Here is a 24,338-nt window from a genome sequence, read left to right as displayed (position 1 = left end):
CACAGTTGCATTTTCACTATGCTGCCGCTTGGCGCGGCTCAGTTACTTGATACAGATTTCCGCATCCCTCAAAAAATCCCTAGCTTCATATATATATGTATGTCTAGGGTTATATTTTTTTTCTGGCTGCAATTTTCTTTTGATTTTTATTTTTCCCTTCGCCTTTCTTTCTGTTGTAGTATGTGTGTCGCCCTATGGTCTGTTTTTTTTCCTTCGAATTCTGTAGCAGCACCAGGTCCTTTATTTTCTTGTTGTTTCTATGCTCATCTACTCAGTCGTGCGCTTTGTGAGCTCCTCCCTCCCGATTTTCCATTTTAAATGCGCTATCTGATTTTTTGTTCGGCTCATGCAGCATTCAAAAGCTTGCCAGCGCCATCCAGCCAGCGGACGGAGTTAAAAGTTGGGATTCCAAATGCCTTTTGGGGCAGGGAGGCCGCTCATGTGACAGTTTTGGGGGGGGACGCTGGTACGGGGACGTCCTGAAGGACATCAATTTTCAATGCTCTCAATGCAAGGACCCTCAAATGGAGCCGAGATAGCTCCGGAATAGAGACCTTTGCCAAATGAATCTTCCCAGTTGCCAGATAATTATGACAAATAACCAAGTAAACGGCATAAGTAAGTAATGCGATAAGAATTTCTGATAAGACCCCGACCCGGCCACCCCGCAGACCACCCCCTGTGTTGCAATTAGCACACAAACATGAATCACAAAATCCACATGGAACTGGTGCGGCTGCTGGTGCTCCTTATCCTCCCATGGCACGCCCCCTTAATCCGTCCAGCGCATTTGCCAACGCCATTCATGCAACTAATTTGATTTTTTCTTGCCTTTTCAGGCAAGCAGCTTTTGCTGCAGAGTGGAGTGGAGTGGGAGTGGGGGCGTGGGAGTGGCGGGAGCAGCAGAAAAATATTTTCATTAGACATTTTGTAAATATGAGCAGCTTAACCCGGGCATTCCAACTTAAAGCAATGAGAAATCGCTTCGAGAAGCATCCTCCAACTGGCAGAAACGCAGGGAAGCTTCCCGGACTTAACCCAAAAACGTTGTGAAGTCCGGGAGTTGCATTTTCCGCTTCTGCCAGTGACGCCGGCGATGATTTGGAGCTTCCCCGACAGTACCAACAGCAGCAGTAGCAATTTCATCCAATTATGGAAAAATCTCGAAATGTTCTGGCAACAGAATCAGAAATTTAAACCAGAAAAGGAAGCCAAGATGGGTTTACAATTTTTTGAAAAAATTACTCTAAAAAATTTTAGATAATAATCTTCAATAATTATCTAATCTTTGAGAAAAAGAACTGCATCTCCTTCTATTATAAGTCTTTAGAGTTTTAATCCTATTTCCAAAACTAACAACCTTATTTGGAGGCATTAGCTCTACAAACCCAACTTCTATATGAATTCAGAAATGTAATTTAAGTAAATGCCTCTCTACTCTTTTCATTGCAGCTCCTCTAACGAGTCCCCGGCGACTGAGACCACTTTTGAAGGCTTTTCGGGGTAAGTCCCAGGCTGAAAGATACATTTTTGATTACCCCCGAGTTGCAGTTGTTCATCGAAGGGCCGGGATACTCCGTCCCGTGTCCCGAGTCCGGACTCCGGACACACACACCTTGCCGCCGGCTTTTAATTACTAGATTGGCGGCGAGGTGAGGAGGGAGGCGGCAGACTTTTTCCATCCCGGTTCGGGGGCTTTGGCAGTTCATAATTAAATGAAAATTTGCCGGAATATTTCGAGCGTGAATTTGAAGAGCAATCCGCCGCCTCTCGCCGTGTGTGTGGGAACTTTCCTTAAATTCCGCACGTGCTCTGGACTCTGCTCTGGTAGTGTCCTCAGTGGTACGACTCCATTGTTCTCGTAAATATTCATTACAGATCCGGACCCGCTCCGTATGTTCCTCCGAATTCTTTGGAATCTGGCGAGTAGAGTCGCAACTTACCGCTTATTTGCATAAAGTTTTCGAAAGTGAAATTGTTTTTTCCTCGGCTGCATTCCTAATTAGGCAGCTGCTGACCTTGGGGTGGGTTTTTTTTTCAAGTGGGTGTTCTGGCTGGTTGGTGGGATTGGGATTGGGTGGCTTCTGGGAACGATGCAGCTGCTCCGGCTGAATGGCGGCACAAATCTCGGCTCAGCTCTTCCTTTGAGATCTGGCGAAAATCTCATAAAAATAGCGGCATTATGTGAATGTGGAGACGAGGCTCATCAATGATATTAAACGTACTTAATCCTTTTACTCTCACTCGTTGTGCTTCACTTCATTTGCCATGGCGACGCAGACACAAAAATAGACACGAAGTACGCCCAGACAAAGGACATGGGTCCTGCACTTGTTGAGGAGGATGGAGGCTCTTTGTGGCGCTCGAATTGGAGGCAGGATGAACTGCACCCGGCCGCGTTTGGATCCTTGTTGAGAAGCACTTGCAAAAATGTCATCATATATTTTTAGCTTTCTTTATCCTTTTATTTTATAGATAAACCTTACATAAAAACAAATTTTTTTAAATAATCTCTATCCTTTTTCTCTCTGTGCTGAAGCAGCCACATCCATTGCTACTCATAACTTTGGCGGCGCCTTTGGTGACGCGAATGCGTTTAGAAAAACTTTCTACAACTTTAAGCCGCTTAGCAGCTTTGTGCTCTCAGCACGCTCCTTGCCACTCCTTTTTGTCCCGCCGCCCCCTTTTCGGCGGCACTCGGAAAATCCTGCAAGATGATTTTACTCGCCAGCCCAGCGGGCTGCAGTGGTCAGCGTGAAAATCCCGACACTTTTCTGGATAAAAGTGAGGCCATTAATTTTATTAAACTGGGTTGAAAACTTTGTTTGGCTGTTTTTGCATGTGCATCCTGGCAGGAGAGTGCAACAGGAGTAAGTGTGTGTAAAACCAATTATGAACATGTTTTCAACAGACTCCTGAAATTAATCGAGCTGTGTTGCATTTTGCAGGATATCCTTGACTAAATTTGTGGTTTCATTGAAGGCAATTTTTATGGGAAACCGATAGCTTTTAAAAGGATCACATATGACTTGAGTTTCTTTCCAGAGAAGCTGATTGCCAAAAGCATATTTCCTGGATTTCGTGGCCAACCCTTCGAATATCGAATAAAAGTTGAAGAAGTTGAGAACTTAATTGCTTCAAAGTTGTTCCCGGAAGTCGCAAACAAACTCAAAAAAGGCTTCACCACCTCGCCAAGTGTGTGCCTAACAACAACACACCGAGCAACCAAACAACCGACAACAAATAACAAACACAAAACACACATTTGATGTGTATCTGAGTGTGGTGGTGGTCCGGTGGAGAATTCTACAGATGCCGCGCATTGTTTGGGGGCAACCTTTTTCGGGCCCTTTGATTTATTGGCATCCCCGGGCCAGCGCCTTAAATATTTTGCCAAAAATCCCCCCTTCATCTCGCTCCCTGACCCTCCCAGGAATAAAAGGGAAAATCACCGAGGGTTGGTTGAATGCTTTGACCAGTTGCTCGGATGATGATTCCTCGCCCCCGATTCGATGCGGTTCAGTTTGGTTCACTTCAGTTCAGTTCGTTTGGCTATCCAAATCACGCTTATTGAATTTCATTTTTTTCAGGGCTGTTCTTTTTTACTTGTTGTGTTATTAATGGCCCGCCCCCTCCCACCCGCCTGTCCGTTTATAGGGCGATTAAATCGGAGCACAACTTGGGGCGAGCTGTCAAAAGAAATATTTTAAATCATTTTTGGGCCCAGAAATCCCGTCGTGGCCCATATATAATAATTTTGCCACTCTGCTCTGCTGTGTGTGCTTCTTCCTTGAAGGGCAGATGTGTTTTATTAAACATTTTCAGATAAGCAGCCTGCATTGCATAAGCAGCGATTTTTTTCATGTTTCGACCCATTTTCCTTTTGGGATTTTCCCGGGAATCACTTTGATGTCTGAGAGTGCTCTGAAATATAAGACTCACTTACTTACCCCCAAGACTGTGTGGCGGGGGTGCATGTTACACGGGCATGCATACCGGAGCGAAGCCGCAACTTGTTTTGCAATTAAACGGAGGCACAAAACGGCGGTTGCAACAGGTGCAAGGCACGCATCACGTATCCGCCTCGTGGGCTGCGTGCGTCCTTTATTTATGCCCCACAGTCCCCATCATCCCTTCATGCCTTCTCCCCTTTAATGCAATAAGCAAATGAGCGAACAACGAACGAGCAGCAGCAGCAGCAGCCGAAAAAGCCTCAAGAAAATGACGTTGCACGCACACGACGTTGAAAAGTCATTAAGTACAAATGACGTTGCTCACTGCAAAAAGCCGTCCTGCGTCCTACGGGTAGCCGGCAGTGGGCGTGGCCGGGTGGAGGCTCAGGTTGGAGCCGTAATTGCAGCACGTTTGAGCACAGCTAACTGCATATTGAGTAATGCCCGCGAGCGAACGACAACGATGGCAGCAGGATTGCTTCTGAGCTGGCGAAGGCGGCAGGAATTGGGTTGCCGAGAGGTTGGGGGCAAGGATTGGAGGGAAGGCCCACTATCAGGAGCCAGGAGGAGAGAGAATGTACAACGTTTGCCTTGCATTATTTATGACAAAGCCAGCACCAAATTAAGCCGCATTGGAAAACCAGGCAAGTCAAGCAGAAGTGCTCGAATCTTGGTACTGGCTTGTTCCACGAACCTTAAAGGGTGTTCTATTAAAAATGCTTTAAATTAAAACCTAAAAAAAACATTCTCTGAGATTAAAAACCATTTAATAAGAGATATCCTTATTATTAATTGCCGCCTGTCTGGAAACTTCCGATTCTCAGAGTGACAGGACTCTGAAGTACGAAGTATGAGTGCATATGCGGTTGACTTCGGGTTGGCTTTTATTTACTTTCCGTAATTTAATATTATGCTCGTACTATGGCAACCTCGTCGGTGGCGTCAGAGGATGACGCCGAGTATGTCGTGCATCCACTGAAAGCATAAATAATCTGTTGCATGTACACACATTGCGTGTGTGCTCGGCTCCGGCTCCGGCTCCTGTTTCCATTTGCTTTTTGATAAGCCCCGCTTAATTAATTTGAGCTTTAAGCAACGCGAGCGACAATCGCTTTCTGGCCAAATGTCAACTGACAATTCGCGAATCGGGAAATTGACACTTGTCGATAAGCCCGCCCCATCCCAGCCCGGTCCGCCACGCCGCCCTGGTCAAGCTTAGCCTGCCCGAATCAATTAGGAACCTTTCATGTTAATCGCGCCATATATCAGGCTCTATCGCTGTCCCCGCATCTATCCCTTTCTAAGCCCCGGGGGGCGGTGAGCGGTAGCGGTAAGCGATATACCGGATCCTGACAAGGAGGCCCAAAAAGGTCGATGACAGGCGGCGGAAGTCACAACAAAAAGCCAGCAGGGGAAAAGGGACAAATCAACACGCGACATTTTTCGCGCGCTCTTGTTGGTATCCTGTGTCCCTGCTCCCCGTTTTTTTTTTTTTTTGTTTTTGAGGCTAATGAAGGACCAAGGACCAAAAAGAGGAGAACAAAGGCGTGAAGTCAACGAAACCCGAGGCAAAGTGTTAAAGTACGATAAAAAGATTAAATTGCACAAATCCGCACAAACACACGTATAGGCAACACATCCTCAGGCAAATTAAGATAAAACACACCAACACCAATACCAACACATGGCCAAATAAAGGATACGTGATGGAAGACGAAGGACAAAAGGAAAGCCTCACAGCAGGCAGAAGGCAATTGGTAATAGAAAATCGGATCAGATTAGATTTAATGCGGCGACGGCTAATTTTTGGGCGATTTCTCATAGAAATGCGAAAGTGGCAGGACCCCCTTTCTATGCTCCAGCCCAGCCACGCCGTCAAGTCCAGCCCCTTTCAGATCCCCGTTTGAATCTTGGCGCCATCGCTCCAAACGAACTGAGAGCTGTCAGCGGCAATACGCCGGCAATGACAGCTAAACAAATGACACAAATGCGGTGGATGTCAGTCGAGGGGGGGTGGAGCCAGGGCTCCAGATCCTGGGAATCCAGGCCGTCACCCACACACACACACTCATCCTCATAGACACAAACGCAGAGCGAACGGCGAGCGTCATCAACATTTCCGCTTCCGGCTGTTTATGCTAAAAGTATGCCGGCGACAACGCTACTGATGGGTGGGCCAGGATACCAGGCTTCCACCCAGCCCCCCTTCTGGACGCTTTGCAACCCGCTGAGCTGTCAGACGCCTTGGCTGCCACCAATTTTTTTTCCTCGTCCTGCCTTCTGATGAGGAGGCATCTATCATGTCGGGCTCAGTGTGCACCAAACTTTGGCATTTCCCGAATCGGATGCTAAATAAGGAAAGCCAACTATGAGGAAACTATTGATTAGACAGCAATCTGGAGGGGAAGTCAAGTAGCTAAGCCTCCTCCCCCTTAAGAAAAATACATTCCATTCGCAAAGGAAAGTGTTCTTAGCCTCTTAATTAAAGTAATAGACTTGAATTAAACTGCAGTTTCAATAATTACTCCTGAATGCTGAACGAAAACATTACTTAAATGTAACATAAGATGAGCAAATCATAAAATACTTCAAAGCCATCAGAGACGTTGGCGCTTTGCAAATGACATGGCAAAGGACATGACCAGGGAACCTTTAGCTATCAATCACACTGGCGAGAGTCCTGTACTCACAGTTGTACGCATACAAGGAGATGAAATAATTATGCTTAGCTGGCATTCACGTTGCCATGGAGATCCTCGGTTTCGGGGGCCAGGCCAGGCCATGTCCCTGGGAGTCCTGGTTTCATTTACATGACGATGGCATCTCTGCTTATAAATAATTACACACACGCACTGAGCACTGTTTTCGCATTCATTTTGATATTTAATTTTTGTGTTTTTGTTATCTGCCATGTACAAGGTAAATAAGACCGAGGATGCTACCATCCCATGACAGGATTTTTATTGGATTCTTTTTGGCAGGGTTTTACATATTTATGAGGAGCACAAGCAACGGTTTCCCGAGGGAATAAGTCCTGAGTGGAGTTGGGGAGGTGTACGTACCACGTAGTGCTCTGTTCGTTCAACTAATTGAAAACTAAAATGTCAATAGCAATCTCATCATCTGCCAGCGTGGATCATTCTGTTCGACCAGTCCTGCCACTCAGACGCTGCCCGAGGTCATGAAATCTCCGCTATAAATATCAAGGAACCGAGAGAAAATAAAAACACTGAAGGGCGTTATGAGTGAAGAGAGGAAGTGACAGGCAAACAGCCCAAAATGAAACAGATTTTCATTGGGATGGCCCGGAATTTGTATTGCCAGTGCTCCGGGCTGCAGTCTGTAGCCTCAAGCCGAGCCAAATCTCCACATCCACCTCCAGTGCTCCGGAGAGCTGGCTTCCAACCAACCACGTTTGATCCTAATGTGCTGCTGTCAGAGCCTGTCGACGTCAGCCGGACTTTTGCCGGCTATTTCGGGGATTAATGTCAATGTGAAAGGATTTTAGCCATGCATTGGAATTCACCCACAGTCCATGCTCCTCTTCGTAGGGTCGTCACTATTCGAAATGGCATTCCTATTCCCGTTCACTTGAAGAAATTCCAAGGGAAGTTTCCAAGGGAATACGAGGAGGCTTTATATATAAACCAAGTACAAGTTTATTCCTAACTCCAATTTTGATTTAAAGGAATTGTTCAGAAAATTAAAGAATCCTCCACTTTTTACTCCTTTTTTGTTTGAGTGCTTCCCTTACTGACTCTCGGCAGTCGCTGCAAATAACGTTAACAAAATCCCCCGAAACACTACACAGATTCAAACACAACCACAACCGGAGGAGTAAAAAGGGACATCCGTCATGGCCAAGAAGGAGGAGCTCCTCATGGAGGGGCCCAAGCGGCTCAACCGCGAGCTGGCCGTTATGCTGGAGGACAAGGCGAATCTGCAGTTCCGGAACCTGGAGGTGGAGCCAGACAACATCTTCAAGTGGTACGGCCTGCTGATGCCCAACACCCCGCCCTACGACAAGGGGGCCTACAAGATCCAAATAGACTTTCCCCAGGACTATCCCTTCAAACCGCCCCGAATCCATGTCGATACGCGCATCTATCACCTCAACGTGAACGAACGTGGCCAGCTGTGTGTGCCCATCCTGGAGGTCGAGCACTGGCTGCCCACCACTCGCATAGATCAGGTCTTGCAGGTCCTGCTGGCCACCATCAACGATCCCCAGCCGGAGAACGCCTGGCACATGGAAATGGCCGGAGAGTACCGGAATGATCCGAAGAAGTTCAACAAGATGGCGGAAGCCTGGGTGGCGAAGTACAGTGAACGACGGCCCACGGAGGAGGAGTTGGCCAAGTTTATCAAGAGACGGAAGAAGAAGATGGCCAAGAACTAGAATCCTATTGAGACCTGGCTGTTCAAGATCTTAAAATTAAAGGCACAAATGTCTAGAAAGCAGGGCTCGTCTATTTAATTCCCTGCCATTTAATAGTCTCCTTTAAAAGACCAAAGTAAACCAATCCCAGCCAGTAAATACTCGAAGCGTATTTGATTCTATTGCTTCAATGAACACCCATTTATTTTGGCCAACACCAATTGCTTGAAAGTAACTTCGAGGGGAGATCTGCGATTGAGTTTCCCGCAGAGCGCTTTCGTCTTAAATTGCTCGAGGTGGCCTGGTTTCTGCCTAGCACCCGGACCCATTTGGCCTGGCCCGGTCGCAGCATATGACCATCTAATTGGAAGCGTACAGTGAGCCTCGAGCCAATGGCAGGACACTCCTGTCCCAGCCAGCTGCGAGATAAATCATCCGCCTCGGCTGCAAACAAGGATGCCCCACGCGGCGTCGCTCAGCGAGCGGGCGGTATTAGCTGCCAGTGTCGTTGCCATTGTCAGCGGCATATCATCATCATCCACATCCACATCCGCATCCGCATCCTCATCCGAGTCTCCATCCGTATTCGCATTCACATCCTTATTCGTATTTGGATCCGCATCAGCATCAAAGTTCTGCTGCTGAACCGCTGAAAATCCGTGCTATATGTCCGGGGCCATATAAATTTCAGCAATGAATGAATCAACTTTACGAACATGGAGAACACATGTGACTTGCTTTACGACTAGCTCTCACCACTCGTCACTAAAGGCACTGAGAGAAAAATTATTTTATAAAGAAATATAAATTATTATACCAAATAGTTTTTAGCTTTGGTTAGTAATGAGCGTTTTATGTCTGAGTTATTAACCTGAAAACACAAATTCTTATAAAAATTTAAACACAAATCCCATTTATTTTTTCATATTTTTCTCCCTGTGCATAACCTTCACTGTGTGCGTTTTATGAGCCTGTGTGTTTTGGGCAGTTCACTTGATATGTTCACTCTCTATCTGAGACCAACTTGGACTTGTCAATGGCAGGGATGGGAGATGGAAACTTGGAGATGGTAGATGGGAGTTGGGCACTGGGCGCTGGAAGCTGGGCTTTCGGGGAGCCTGGTGATGGGAATAAGCTGCCACTATAATTACAGCAAAGGCCAAAGGCTCACAGCCGGACTAAAGATATTTGTATCTAGTTTCTTTACGGCTGGATTTACTACCCATCCGGTGGAGTGGTGCCTCAAGTGGGGGGCAGTGGGCGGGCAGACAGATAACTGGTGTCCGGGGCAACCATTGTGAAGATGGATTACCATGGCGGTGGCGTCGACAGTTTTTTTTCGGAATAGTGTGTGTATGTTGGGTGTTTGCCAGAGTGTTTGAGGCGTGCGTGTGTCTTGTTAAAACTGCCAACTGATTATTATCACCTTCCGACTGTCCGACCAGTCATTGACACCCATTGCTATTGCTTGGTCCTTGGCTCTTGATGAGTTTCCGAGGACACTGGAAAAGTCCTTTCGGGCTTTACTTACAACTATTGTCATGGGATTTTATCATTTGTTTTTCATGATATTTATTATTATGTTAAATTTCTTGTTTTATTATTTATAAAACTAATAAAAATATTTAGACATTTTACTTTTCTGAGTCTTGGGACACCCTTATCCTTAATTTAGAAAAAAACACTTGGAGAAGTGTAGAGTCCCAGTATTTTGTCTGGACTTCGAGAGGTACGAAAACTCTCCTTAGCCCTGCCACGCCCCGTTTCCACCGCCCTCTGTATAGTGGCTCCCTCTAGTGTCTGCCAGTGGCAGAAGTCGTTTGCTTTATTTCCACCCCTCCAGCCTGTGCCTTGCTGCGACCATGAATCGCAGTTTTTGATTAGCTCCTGACAGATGACGGTGTGAAGAGGGTGGTGTTGGGTAAGGGGAAAATTATATATCCGTGGCAACGATTTCACAGTTTTTCTTTTTGGCATAATTTAGTTGTGCTTAATTACAGATCAGTCTATTTGCTTGTTCCAAATTAGGTTTTAGTTTTGGATTACAAATGGAAAATGTTACAAACTTGTTTGAAAAAAGTGTATATATGTATAAAGGGAAATGGTATTCCCATCTCAATGGAAATTAAAGCAAATTTAGTTAATTTACTTTGTCCAATATGCCTGTTTAAATTGCAGCAAAAATTGATTTAAGCCAAACGCAATAATGCAGCAAAAATTGTGGATCGATTTTGCATTTATTACCAAAGATAGCGGGTGGTGGGAGGTGGGCGTAACAATTTACGACCTGCGACCTATAAAATATGCAGCTTATAAATTGCATAATTTATACAGAACCCACACAGAGAGACAAACAAAGTCAGATTGAGATATGAAGCATTGTTAATTCATATATGAACTCGGTTGGCTGCTGGGCCAAAAGTGCTTACAAGTAAATAAATTGTGCCACAGGCTCAGATACAAATAGTACAGATACAAATGCAGGTGCTCATGCAGATGCAGCTACGGAGATAAAAGCGGCGAATAAGAGCTTAAGCGATATATACCGAGAGATATGCCTTTACATACCACATACTATACCAGTGCCACATAAGGACTTTTGTTCTGTTGTTGTTTTCGCTGCGTTTGTTTTACTGCTTTCTGCCGTGTGCAGTGCTTGTAAAACCAATAAAATCAATTAAAAGGCACTCAACATGCAAACAATTATATGCAAATTTATTTATAGCCAGCCCAGCTAGCTAGAAAGAAGCATTGAAGGTGGGAGCTGCCAGGTAGGCGGCAGCCGAGTGAAAGTCAAAGCTGGCTCAAAACTTTTTAAGGCTTTAGTGCCCAGGTATACTGCTTTCGGAATAGAGAACGTAACAGGTAATTTTATCCATAAAAAAACGTCATAAAGCCGTGCCTTAAATATGTTTGGTCATTTCAAACCTAAAATTAAAAATTATAGGGTTTGTTTGTTTTAAAAATACTAGTGTTGGAGACCTTAGTTTTTTAAAGTTTTCAAATTAAATTTTTCAAATAATTAGAAAGGGCTTTATTTTAAACAAAGAATATAAAACTTTTAAAACTGAATTTTTTACATTTTCTTAATGGGTTTCATTATTTATCATTTAAATGTATTATATTTTATTATTTACTTATTTCAAACTTAATAAATTAATTTGAAATGTTCCAAAAATATATTAAATTTTCTCTGAAAACCTTTCTCTAATCTAAAACAAGAAAGGAAAGCTAACTTCGGGCGGAGCCGAAGTTTATATACCCTTGCAGTTAAAACCGGATATATATCGCAAACATCGGATATAGTTGGCCGATCCTTATGGGAATAGGAATATATAATCCAATTTATTACAATACAAAATCTAAAAAAAGTCCCAAACTTCTATCTTCAAAAATACGAAAGTTGATATTTCTACCAAATACCATTTCCGATCGTTCAGTTATATGGCAGCTATGGGATATAGTCGGCCGATCCTAATGAAATTTGGTAGGTTGGATCAACTGACCAAGAATTAAATCTGTACTAAGTTCCAGCTTTCTATCTTCAAAAACACGAAAGTTGGGTCATTTCCGATCGTTCAGTTATATGGCAGCTATAGGATATAGTCGGCCGATCCTTATGAAATTTGGCATGTCGTAATGTTTTGCCAAAAATAGCTCACATGTCAAATTTGAACTCTCTAACTCTAAAAACACCAAAGTTATACCATTTCCGATCAATCAGTTATATGGCAGCTATAGGATATAGTCGGCCGATCCGGGCCGTTCCGACTTATATACTGCGTGCAAAGGAAAGAAGGGTGTGTGCAAAGTTTCAAGACGATAGCTTTAAAACTGAGAGACTAGTTCGCGTAGAAACAGACAGACGGACAGACAGACGGACAGACGGACAGACGGACAGACGGACATGCTCATATCAACTCAGGAGGTGATCCTGATCAAGAATATATATACTTTATAGGGTCGGAGATGTCTCCTTCACTGCGTTGCACACTTTTGACCAAAATTATAATACCCTCTGCAAGGGTATAAAAAACACTTCTAAACCATTCGTTATCGGGTATCTAGAATTCGTAGAACTGACCCGGGGACTGGGAGTTTTCACACGTATTTGCATATGCCATAAAAAACAACCGGCAAGCGAAAAGCCTGCAAATAAATACACAAGGACCTTCTTCAGGCCCAACAACAGCAAAACACCAACAAAGCAAAGCAAACCAAAGCAATGAAAATAGGCTAGAAGAGGGGGGTGGCGATGGCGTGGAAAGCGGTCGGCCAAGGGGGGCGGGGTGAACCTGTTGCGCACACCACAACAAAATCCTCGAAACAAGCAGGAGCAACAAGAACAACAGCACAACAGAAGGGTCCTGCGAACAGTCACAGAGCCTGCTAAGCGCTACGGAACGAGTGGGAGTGGAACGGAAGTGGAACAACGGACGGCCTGGGAGCAGGAACAACAAGTGCAGCTAAGAGACCGAACGAGAGTGCTGAGAGGCGGTTGAAAGGGCGATTGAAAGGCCGGTTGAACGGCAGAGCGTGGGAGAAGAGAGCCCGCGAGAGCTGCGCATGGTCGGGTTGAAAGTAGAACAAGCGGCGGCCGGAAACTGAAAGCGAAAGAGCGAAACGAATGGCTAATGGAACAGTTGATAGCTCAATTCGAAATGCGGGGGTGGGAGAAAGTGCGGAGCGAAAGCGAAGAGAGAGTGCTGCCGATGCCTTGTTAGCAGACTTGATTCGTTCCCACTCGTTTCGCTGGTGAGTGCTGCTGCTGCCGCTGCTGGCTGCTTCGGTGTTTCGCTGCCTCGCTGCCGCCGTTGTCAGTCCTGGGTGCGTGCGAATCATTAGTCTTCGTTAGGCTGTCTTTGTGTCAACAACGTGTTGCTCTGCCGCAGAACCGCTCCTCCGTCGCAGAGTCGCTCCCAAGTCGCCCTCAAGTCGTCCCTTGTCGCTCGCTCGCGATTTCCAGCTCGTCCATCACACAGGACACTGCCAAGCCAGCTCAGGACACAGCACGCCAAGCTCCTTCGGTGCAAATGTGCGATTTCGGTGTGCGTGCCACAGTGCAACAAGTCGCGACTTAATTTTATTGCAACAATTTCCCCTGAAAACTAACAAGGATATATCAGTGTCCGTGTAAAGTAGAACAATCATCGTTCTGACCAAAAAATAATTAAAACAGCCAAGTAAGTTACGAGTTTCGTGAAAGAAAAACATCAGCAGAAGAGTTTTGCATTTTTGCAGCATGCTTTTAGGGGCAAACTTTTTAAAACAAAAATAAAAGTGGACATTTAACTTTAAAGTCAATTAAAAAAGAAAATATAAAATGATAAATAAAAAAAAAATGTAGTGACATTTGGAAAGCTTAAACAATATGTGCTTGTTTTTATTTAATTACACTGGGTGCTGCCTTAAGCTGAAAAATAAATATCAAAAGTGAATAGAATTTGTGTATTTTGAAAAATTATTTTTTTTTTGAAAATTAAATTCAAACCAACCACTCAAAAAAATATTATTTTAAAAGGTCCTTCGAGTATTTTCTTTTCTGATCAAACTATTGATTTTCCAACTCTTTATCCCCCCTCACCTTAAAAAAAAATCTAATTTCCGAATAAAACATTTTTTTTGTTCTTTAAAAACTTCAAAGGAGGCTGACTCTGCGGGTTTTTAGTGAAAAACGCTTGAAATATTCTGCTGGAAGCTTGCGACGTTGTGTGTTGCTTTCTTTGTGGGTCAATGGACGCGCAAACAGTCGGAGAAAGTCGAAAGTGGAAGCAGTAAACAAACAAACACAATAAAACGCCAGAAATCATGTTTCTATGATGTACACTTATACGTTCTTATACATATTGCCCAGCTAAGTGGGCTAAACAACGTCAGCGGATTCCTCGCTCCTCGAGCTGGAAAACTTTTCTGGGGACGAAGGACTCCCGGAGCAGACAAACAAACAAACAAACAACAGCGGCAGTGGTAGCAGCAAACAAAGACAAACAAATCCCTGGGACATTTCTCGGAATTTAATTCAATAAAATGAATTCCAACTCTGGCTGTGGGTATCCTTTTCCACTCTTGCTTTCAGAGTTGTTTCTCATCTTTTTTGTCGATTCTGTATTCTTGGCTAAATGTCTGCAAATTAACTTGGCCAAAAGAAAAAGGCCAGAAAAAAGACAGCAAGCGAAATTCCATTTGACAAATCGCAAACGTAAATAGATCCGGTCGAAAAAGTGTGTCCTGTCTGGGGTTTTAAACGTAATTTAAGTTTGTGCAACTTTCCGGGCCACTCTCTCCCGCGCTGACAAATGGCCAGGGTCGAAAGTTGAGAATTTAACATTAACCTTGGGGCCCGGGTGTCCCCCCTTTCCGACCGAAACCCCCAATGTAATAGAGTCGCAGCCAAAAACTAAATCACTGTCATTGCGGTCGGAGACTCGCATCCCAGAGGCACACACATGCCCAGGATGCGGCCCAGATGGGTGTACCATGTTCGTGTGGGCTTGGAGAGTGACTTGGCCGGAGATAAAGCAAAGTGAAGTGGAATCACAGAGGCACTATTGTTAGGCAATGATTTGCAATTTGTTTGAAAAATGCATTCACAGCCACAAAAGACAAACAATCTGAGCAGGGGGTGGAGGTAGAGGCGGAGGAGTCTGTGCGCCCAGTTAAGCCGTGCACAAATAAAACCATAAACAAACGCACCGAGCCAGGGCCCAGATACAGATACAAATGCTCAGTGGCTGGCTGCAGATGCAGCCAAAGCCAAAGCCAAAGTCAAAGCCAGGGCTTCAGATACGGATGCGAGGATGCGAGGCGGATACTGAGCTGCAGCTGCGGCTGTAGCTTTCGGATTGCTGGTTTGCTTTGGCTTTCAGCTCGGTGAGCGGAAAGCGAAAGCTGACAGGAGAGAAGGGACCGGATCCGGTGGAGGAAAGCAGGACACGGATCCGGGAAATATATAAAATTGCAGCCACAACCGTCAATTGCTGGGCAACCAAATGTCCACCCCTCGCCACACTGCCACACTGCAACTGCCACACCCTGGTGCTGCAGCTCAAAATCCCGCATTCAGCCTCATCAGCAATCCGCGACAATTCTTGGCAAACTACTTGCAGGGCGCTCCACTTTCCTGCTACTCTCCACTGGAGCACTCCATCAAATGCTTTGGGAAAGTGCAAAAAAGGGGCGCCACGGGGCGAGGCGGGCGGGGCGAAGGCAATTTCATATGCGAAACTTGCTGCACTGAACTGCATACAATTACAAGCAAGATGCAAAATGTGCACCAAAGTATCTGACAGATACTTAATAGCAGCAGCTCTGAAGGAGGCTGCAGCAGTAGCAGCTCCAAATGGCTCGGAATGCCGAACGAATTCATATTTGATGTACGAGCCAGCAGCTAGGGATGTTCAAAGGAAATGCCAAATGAGATGTTTAAGGATATTTTCAGCAAGAGTTTGGGCATCTCCCCTGCCCGAAACCCTATTCAAAGGCTTAAGGGAAATAGTAGAGAATTTTCGGTATTTAAGGCTTGGAAGTTGGATATTTTAAAAACTTGAATATTTGATACATATTTGGGTCAAAGAAATTGTCATAAATTAGTGGGTAATTGTCCAGTTAAGATGTGAGGAATTTCTTGAAATATTTCATGAAAGGAAAATATTTCGGAAAGTAAAGACCTAAGGCCATATACGACCTGAATAAAAAGTATGTTAGCGGCAGACATTATCACAAATTCTGAGGTCAACTTGGCAGGATGGTTGTACCTGCCCGACTGCCAATTAACATGTCAAATCAAGTGCCGGAAGTTGGAGGTTTCGGGCTCGCGAAAGGCTCTTCCTACCATTTGAGGCAACTTTTCCACGCGATTGGCCGCAACACTCCCCGACACGTGTTACCGGGTCCAACTTTGTTTTAAATCAATTAAAGAAAAGGGCCGCCTTCGAAGGCGGAGGCCAGTGACCAATCCCAAGCAATTTGTGGCACATATCTGAGGAATCTCAGGACACGGGCTCAAATGCAATGTCACGCAAGCGAATGAAATGCGAGACAAGCTGTAGGATCCTGGTTGAGGAGCTCGGGATCGGGCTCGGGATTCAGTGCCATTTGCCTGGGAGCGTCAGGAAGCTATTAAATCTACATAAAATTGTAGAAATGTGTGGCATGTTGAGCAATTACAACTCAATGTTGGTCTGGCGGAGTGGGTGGATGGAAGGGGGGCCCACCTTTCGGCTGACATGCTCATCTGAATGCAAAGCCCGGCCATGTTTCAGTGGTTTTCCGCTCCCCGCCGCAGCATATAGTTTTGTTCTCGTTGTTGTGGAGCTTAAGAGCCGTTAGGAAATTGCACTTGCCACCCTGCTGCCTGCCACTCCCCCTGCCCAGTTTTCCCGCGAAGTGGGCGTGTGAAAAAAGAATTAAAGTCAAGTGAGCGCACTGAGACTGAATACATAAAACGAGGCAGTGGCAGAGTCAGCCCAAAGGGGTAAAGGGATGTACTGCGAAAAGCGAAAAAAGTTGCACTTGCACCCGAAACAAGGACTCAGTTTATGAATAAATTATACAGGCAATGCCACCCGAACTTTTCTTCCTGTGTAGGCAAAATCCAGAGGCATTGAAAAGGCATTCAGTCAGGGGCGTGGTTGCATGCACAACAACAATACAACAACGCAACAAGAACAAGAAGCGCCGAAGCCAACATCAACGTCAGCGCCAAAGAAAAGCCGGAAAAATGCCCAAGTTGTTTGCCTCACCGCACCACACAACAACAAAAACAACAAGAACCAGAATAATGGCAACGAGAGTGGGTCCATAGTACTATACACAGCTATTTGGCCATTTTTTAGGTTCTTCCTGGCAAAAGGTATAATTTTCGGCGCGACATTTGACGCGACCAGGGCCAGTCGTCTCCAGTCTCCCAGTCTCCAGGCCTGCCAGAATGAAACCTGAAAAAGTTTTTGCCATTTTTTCTCTTATATTTCTGGGCGGGAAGTGGAAGTCCAAGATCCTAATCACGCTTAGCCTGAACGGGCAATTATTTGGGCATTTATCAAAGATTTCGCTTTTGGAGTAGGGTAGGCTTGAGAGGAAAGGTGAGTGGGATGGCCGGAAGGTGACAGCTGGTATGAGGATATCTTCAAATGGTTTCAAGTTTCCAACAACCATTTGATTTTAGTTGGAGAATATTTGGGTTTTCTTTCTTTTAATCTAAAAGATAATTGAAATTTTAAATAAGTGTCATCAAGTGATGACACAACTTTAATATTCATGTTTCGGATCCACCTCCACACGAAATACCAGACAAAATCCCCACCAGTTTCTCCATCGGAATGTCGTATTCTTGTATTTTTTCTGTGAAAAATTAATTAGCATAAAATACACACCGAAATCAGTTCCGCTCGGGCAGCGAAAGGAAAAGTAAAAATAGCAAAAAAGGAAAATTATGGGAACGGGAAATAGAAGAATACGGGATAATGGGGATGGGACACGACACCCAGTAAGGGTCAACAGAAATGGGAAATGGCAACAGAAATTGATAAGAAATCTGATGATTCAACTTGTTGGCCGGAGGAGTTGGGGGAACTTAAGCAGGGACGAGAGGAAGCAGGAATTGATTAGGTCAGATGGCCAGGACACTCTCCAGATGGATATCATGCATCAGAGCTCACTTAAGCAAGGACTATGGCTCAGGGATTAAAGTTCCATAGTCCTGGAGCTGGAACTGAACATGTTTTTAATAAATAGCCATTAATTTTGTAATCAGTGCGTACAAATACTGAAACCCGAATCATCTCAGCCGATGGAGGCCACGATGATTAAACTTTCAATTGGCAGTGTCAAGGCAACGATTTTCCATTTCCCCCACCCACTTTTCCACCGCAACTTAGGCCCTGTCCCGCTCCCAGGCGATGGCTGGATGTCAAACCCACTCCTGTGCCGAGGGGCCCGAAAAATCCTTTCAATTTCCGCTTCTCACAGGGCATGACCCGGACGGAATGAGATAGCTAGACGGTGGACGGGGGTTGGGGGATGGGGATGGGTGAGCGTTTCCTAACCGTTAGTTTAATTTGTTAGATTAGTAAACAAATGAAAATTAATTGAAGCAAACGAAAAACTTGGCCCCGGGCGGAGCAAGTTGAGAGGGTTTCCGTAGAAAATCTGGGGAAATGGGGAAAAACTTTTTCCTCGCCTTGCGTAGATAAAGCGCCCGTTGAAAGGACCTCTCCGTATGAGTGTGTGTGTGGGTGTGTTGGTGCCTGTGGGTGTGTTTGGAATCCAACAAAGGTAGCAGCAAATTGTTTCTGCTCTTTAAGGACTTCAAAAGGGTGAAAAGGACGAACTGGTATCCTTGGTGAAAGTTTCGCCATCGTAATGTCTTGATTTTCATTGTGCGGATTTGATTAACTTAATTGTTCGGCGGTAATCTTCGATTTGCGGGTCGCAATTTCCTGCCCGTCTGAGCCGCCTGGCCTTCCAGGCCTACTGGCCGTAAACAATGATTAACGCCAACCCCCTCGAAGGATGATGAAGGATCGCCGCTAAGCCGCTTTTAATGGCATTCTAGACGGGACTAAACTAAAAAAAAACTAAGAAGCACAAAAGGCCAGAGGACGCACGCGTCCTGAATCCGATTTTAGTTCCTGACATGCGGGCCAACGCCAACAAAAGCGCAATGTCAGCGCAAAAAATAGGAACCTTCGGGGGATGGGTGAAGGGTGAAAGGTCCTGAAAGCAGGAAAAGCCCAGGGATGAGTGGGAAAGTGTATGGCGGGAAAACAAAACAATCGAAAATTATAAAATAACAAAAGAGCAAGAGGCGAGAGAATCGATTGGACGAAATCTTTTTATGCCAGCCAGGATCTTTGTCCTTTCTTTGGTTTTTTTTTATTTCTGGTGTACGCGTCACGTATTGTCAATAAAAAAATAATAATAAGATACAATAAATTTTTACCTTTAACGAGTGCGAGGGGGTGGCGCAAAGGGGTTAGGGAGGACATGCGTGTCCTTTTCCCGATCCTGTGCGTAACTGTAACGCGCGCGCCACGAACAAAATATAAAAAGAAAATAAACACAAGAGGCCCGGTAGGAGGAGAAGTGGGCGGCCTACAGGCCGAAGAAAGGGAGGGCGGGAGCTGCAGAAAGCAAACAAAGGCAATGACACGAAACGATGACGATGACGACGGTCCTAACAACAACGCCGGGCAAGAAAAACACCAGCCAGGCAGCAGAAGGCAGTCAGCAAACAAATAAAAGGCGCAACAATTGCAAAAGGGAATGTGGAACTTTCTCCCCATCGGGCGCCGGCCCTTCCCCTCATTTTCACCCACTTCTCCGCCCCCCGCCTCACAAGTGCGTGTGTAATTGAAACTAGGCGCCCCAGCTGGAGGTGGTCCCCGGAGGAGCTGCAGAGGCCGCTGAACTAATGCCAGGATTTCCGGCCTCAAGCAGGTGAGCGGAGCTGGAAAATATCTGTTCCACATTCTGAAAACGAGGCATGTTTAAGGATTTAATAAAATCCTATTCACTGTAATGCAATAAAGTACACAAGTGCCGATTCTGCAGGTCAGTGCACTAAACAGGACCCTAATGGGCGGGCCAAGATGGCTATTTGACCCTTCACCTCGCCCAATTCCGAGTCCATTTCAGTTCTAGTTCCATTGGCGCGGTGTCTAGACTCGAGCGCTACTTTTCATCGAGTTTGTCTTTTCGCCGGACGGGCCGGGGATTCGGAAAAAAAGTGAATTCCAAGCCCCAATCCGAAGAGGATCAGCGGTCCATGCTGAATCCTTGCAACAGCTCTCGGACGGTTGCAACAGAAAGCGGCGGAAAAATATGCAAAAGAATGATAAAGAAGCCGGTCGGGGAGCGCAGGGCGGGCGGCAAAAAATTCGCAATATTTGTAAAAGGGACTACAGACAATTTGCCTTTAAATAGAGCGTGGCACTTCAAACAAGTGAAGCCGTTCTCAGCCCCACCCCCACTCCCACTCCCACTGCCACCCCACTCCAGGGCCACCCACTTTTTTCTGCAGCAAACAAAACATGAAAAAAATACACACAAAAAAAGGAGGGAAACAAAAATGAAAGAAAAACAGGGTGAATGGGGAAGGGTGCTGGGAGCTGGGGGGTGGGGCTAGCGCGACACGGGGGAAAATCTGCAGGAAGAAGCGGCGAAAAATGAAAATCAAGAAAATGAAAAGAAAATAATATAACGAGCGCATATTAAAGTGGGTTTATTTATTTTGCCCTCGACGCTGTTGCCACTTTGGCCAAAGGTACAGGACACGCAACTCGAGCATGCCGGGCAGGGGGTGTGTCTGAGTGGAGGGGTGAGGCGGTTCCAGGATTGGAGCTGGGGCGGTACGGATGAACGTTTGTTCCCTTTGTGTCTGTGTGTTTGCTGTCGTGTTTATTAAAAAATAATTTCCATGCTCAACTTGGCAATGTTGCCTAAGCTGTCGCATATAGCCGTCCAAAGTGCACCCTCAAGGCACTCGAAAAAAATTGGAGATACTTTTAAACACTACACACGGGTGATGTAATATGTTAAAAAAAAAAGATATACACGTTTTAATTAATATAGACATTTTTGAAGCAGGAAAGATTTCTTCAATTTTTGAAGATGAAATATTAATGCCACTAAAAATATTAGTTTATTAACTAGCACTTATCAATTTTTCTATTTCGATTGATTTTTGTAAAAATAAAATTAAAGTTACATAAGTAATAAATAATATAGTAATAAAATACTATTTTCGTATATAAAGATATGAATCGATTGTAGTATATCGAAAACATACACAAAACTATTTACTTAAATAAGTTTGAACCTTTTTTGTAAATTTTGTTAGTGATTAAACCAAAACACACCTATAATACACATAATATATACTGGTTGAATTTTGTTTGGTCAAAAACCTTTTTTCTTTTTTTAACCTTTTTTTAGGTAACTTTTTTTTTCATAAAAATTATATAAATTCTAACTTTGCTTATTTGTGATTTACATATTTCCTAATACAATATTTCAAAAAAGATTTTTTCATAAATTTTAAAATGACTAATAAGTGAAATGATAACACTAAATCGACATATACAAATATTTACTCATTTTCTTACATTAGAAATAATCATAAGATTAGTTAGTAATGAAACTTAAGCTTATAATATTTACATATCCACTTTCTTTTGTCCAAAAACCATAATTTTCTTAAAAACAACACTGTTTTTATAAAAATATCTATAGCTACAAATCTCTAATAAATTTTTTTTAACAGACGTACTGTATAATTTTTTTTCGGTGTACATACTTATGCCCATCAAAGATGTGTGTGTGTTTTGGTGTGTGTGGGTGTGCTGTCGCGGGTGAGATATCAACAGTTTGCATTCTCAAGTATCCCAGAGAAAACATTTGAAACAATAAGCTCGGTGGGTCCTGTCAATGCCTCTTACACCCCCCCTCTCCATCATCCATCCACCCCTCATACAAATTCAATAATGCGACATCGGCAACAACAACAATAAGGACACTAAATTATTCAGCTGCGTGCGGGTGAGAGCCGGAAACGAAGGAGAAAAAATGTAAATCTGTGATTTTAATGCGTTTGCCAACTGTAAACATAAACCGAAAATATTACAGGACTTGTGCAAACAGGAGGAGCAATAAAAAGTGAAGAAATGCCAGGGCCAAGGGCCGGACTGCGGAAAGGAGAAAGCGCAAAAAGGGAAATGAATACGAATGCGCGTATGTCAATTTAATGGGCGGAAACTGTTTTGCGTGGGCGTGGCACATGCCCAAGTACACTGGCAGCGGCAGCCGAAAGAAATATGAAATATTTATATGAACATTTTCATTTATTGAGCGTAACAAATGTGCACAAAACAAAGTGAGATGGGTGGGGCGTGGGTGCTTCGCAGCCCGAGGTGAAGGACGAAAGCCAGTGGAGGATACGTGGGGTGGGGCCTCACCTGTGCTGGTTATTGTGCGTGCAGGATTGCCATCATCATAATCATTGGCAGCACTGGCAGTGGCAGGGACTGCGGCAGATGGCCCTGTGCCTTCCCACCTGCCCTAGCCCCAGGAGAGACAATCTCGCCCCACTTTCTCCCGGGCCACTCGAAACTTTCATCATAAATACAGTGTCTACTATAATAATGCCCTAGCAGAGGGTATTTCTGATGGACTCAAGGATAGTCAAGATTTAAGATCCTTAAACGTCCTTAAATTCTTATACCTTACTTTGGAAAATTCAATCTTTATTCCAAAGGGCAGAGCTTTAAGTAAAATATTTTTTATAAAAACAAGCACTTTCAAGGGTATTCTGTATTCTTGTTTTGAGTGAAAGCTGTCCCGCATTTCCATCATTTTCCAGGACTCTCCCTGTGTTTTTTCAGGGCTCTGGCTCCTTTTGTTTTCGCTTTCGCTGCTCCAGCTTTTCCTTTCGCCGGGCTTTGCTATTTGTTTGTTTATTTGCTTGTTGCGGTATTCGGGGAAATTATTATATTTTAATTACACATGCGTTCTCCAACGAGGACGCCGCCGCTGCCGCTGCCACTGCCACTGCCGCTTCCAGCGTGTGCGTGTGCGAGGGAGATAGCTCGCGAGCGGCCCAAAAAAACAACCGCAAAAATGTAAATGAAAATGGCGTGAAAAATCAGTTTCATGGTTTTTATATCCCTGTTTATTTGTTGTAAGGCGGGTCCTGGCCATGGTCATGGCCGTGGGTGTGGACATAACGGAAGTTGATTATGACCATTTAGCATGGCCAGGAGTCCAGCGAAGAACGTCAGCCGAACCGAAAATGCGGCCAACTGTTTGTCCTGCTCGTCCTGTTGCTGTTGTGTTGGCCTAATTATTTTTTGTCACTAATGTTTATATAGTGGGTAATGGGACAGGTGCTGTTCAACACTCTCCCAAGCAGCTTTATTACCCAATTACATTAGCAGGAGCAGGAGTTCTTCAAGGATATGCCCTCTAATAGAGTCCTGTGGAAGAATTAAGATTTATCGGTAGAGTTTAAAAAGTATCAGTTCTCATTCTCCTCCTGGATTTCCACTTTCTCCCATATCATCCGCGTCTCTCAATATTAAGAAATAACAACCCGCCGAGGGGGTTCGAGGACTTGCTATCCTGCGGGGCGTGGCGACACAATTCGGAGCCCCCGGGCCGGGAGTCGTGTGGCAACTTTGCTTTTGGGGTCTTCAATGTAAACAAGCGAGACAAATATTTAACTCGCAGGCCCTCGCAGCGGTGTCTCCTCCATGTCCTGTGCGTGAGTCCTTGCGCCTGGGTGGGTGAGGGTGGAGGGTGGCTGCCGCCACACACTTGGCAAACTTTTTGTTGCTGAGATGCTTTGGGCTCTGCTGTCGCTTATTTGTCGCAGCATTTGAGCTCAAAGCTTTGGCTTGTTACACTTTATGAAATCAGCTGCAGTGCGCCACGCCCTCCAGCCGCCCCTTTCCGCCTTTGAGGCACAAGTGTTTATGTTTGTCTTGGCGAGGCAGCGGCGGCGGAGGCTCATAAAGTGCCTAGCAAGCGAGATGCCAGGACCTCAGCCCAGGAGCTGTCAAAAGTCACGTCGCGTCCTGCCAAGAATGAGCTTCTCTGGGCTTCTGGGTGGGTCGGCTGGGCGGGCATGTCTCTGCCATAAACTCCAACTGGAAATTGTGCGTAATTATATTAAATTTTTATTGCCCCACACACGTGGAATGGAAACGCTGCAACAATTTCCGAAAGCGACTCCCAGGGTTATCCATGCAAATTGTTCAAATTGTTCAAATGTGGGTAAATAAAAGCACCTGTCCTGGCGGGTGAGGGGAGCAATGAATTTTAATCAAATCCAGTAAGAGTGTTCTACCTTGGCAGGTGACTTACTTAAAGTACATTAGTTTCCTACTTTCGTTCTTTAATTTACCTTCAAGGACTGGCCATAAACCAAATAATTTCAATAATGATCCAAACATTATATCGTTTTTGTGTTCCGGTATCAGATTACGAAGCAAATACAATGTTTACCTGTATAC

At 44.8% G+C, this 24,338-nt stretch overlaps 2 protein-coding genes across 2 annotated transcripts in view; both read left to right on the top strand.

Annotated features, from left to right (window-relative positions):
* Positions 1-7,716: 7,716 nt before the first annotated feature.
* Positions 7,717-9,110, top strand: LOC108121095 (ubiquitin-conjugating enzyme E2-18 kDa). The gene has a single exon (XM_017235026.3). The coding sequence runs from the start codon at positions 7,810-7,812 to the stop codon at positions 8,350-8,352; it is 543 nt and encodes a 180-aa protein (XP_017090515.1). The 5' UTR covers positions 7,717-7,809; the 3' UTR covers positions 8,353-9,110.
* A 4,052-nt stretch (positions 9,111-13,162) lies between these two features.
* Con (leucine rich repeat protein connectin) overlaps positions 13,163-24,338 on the top strand; it is a 39,061-nt gene continuing 27,885 nt past the window's right edge. The window contains exon 1 of the mRNA XM_070279862.1: positions 13,163-13,514. The gene's annotated coding sequence lies outside the window, so the exon portion shown is untranslated. The remainder of the gene's footprint in view (positions 13,515-24,338) is intronic.

The sequence above is a fragment of the Drosophila bipectinata genome, chromosome 3L (assembly GCF_030179905.1).
Source record: "Drosophila bipectinata strain 14024-0381.07 chromosome 3L, DbipHiC1v2, whole genome shotgun sequence".
NCBI lineage: Eukaryota > Metazoa > Arthropoda > Insecta > Diptera > Drosophilidae > Drosophila > Drosophila bipectinata.
The sequence above is the reverse complement of the archived record's forward strand: the minus strand, read 5'-3'. Positions and strand labels throughout refer to the sequence as shown.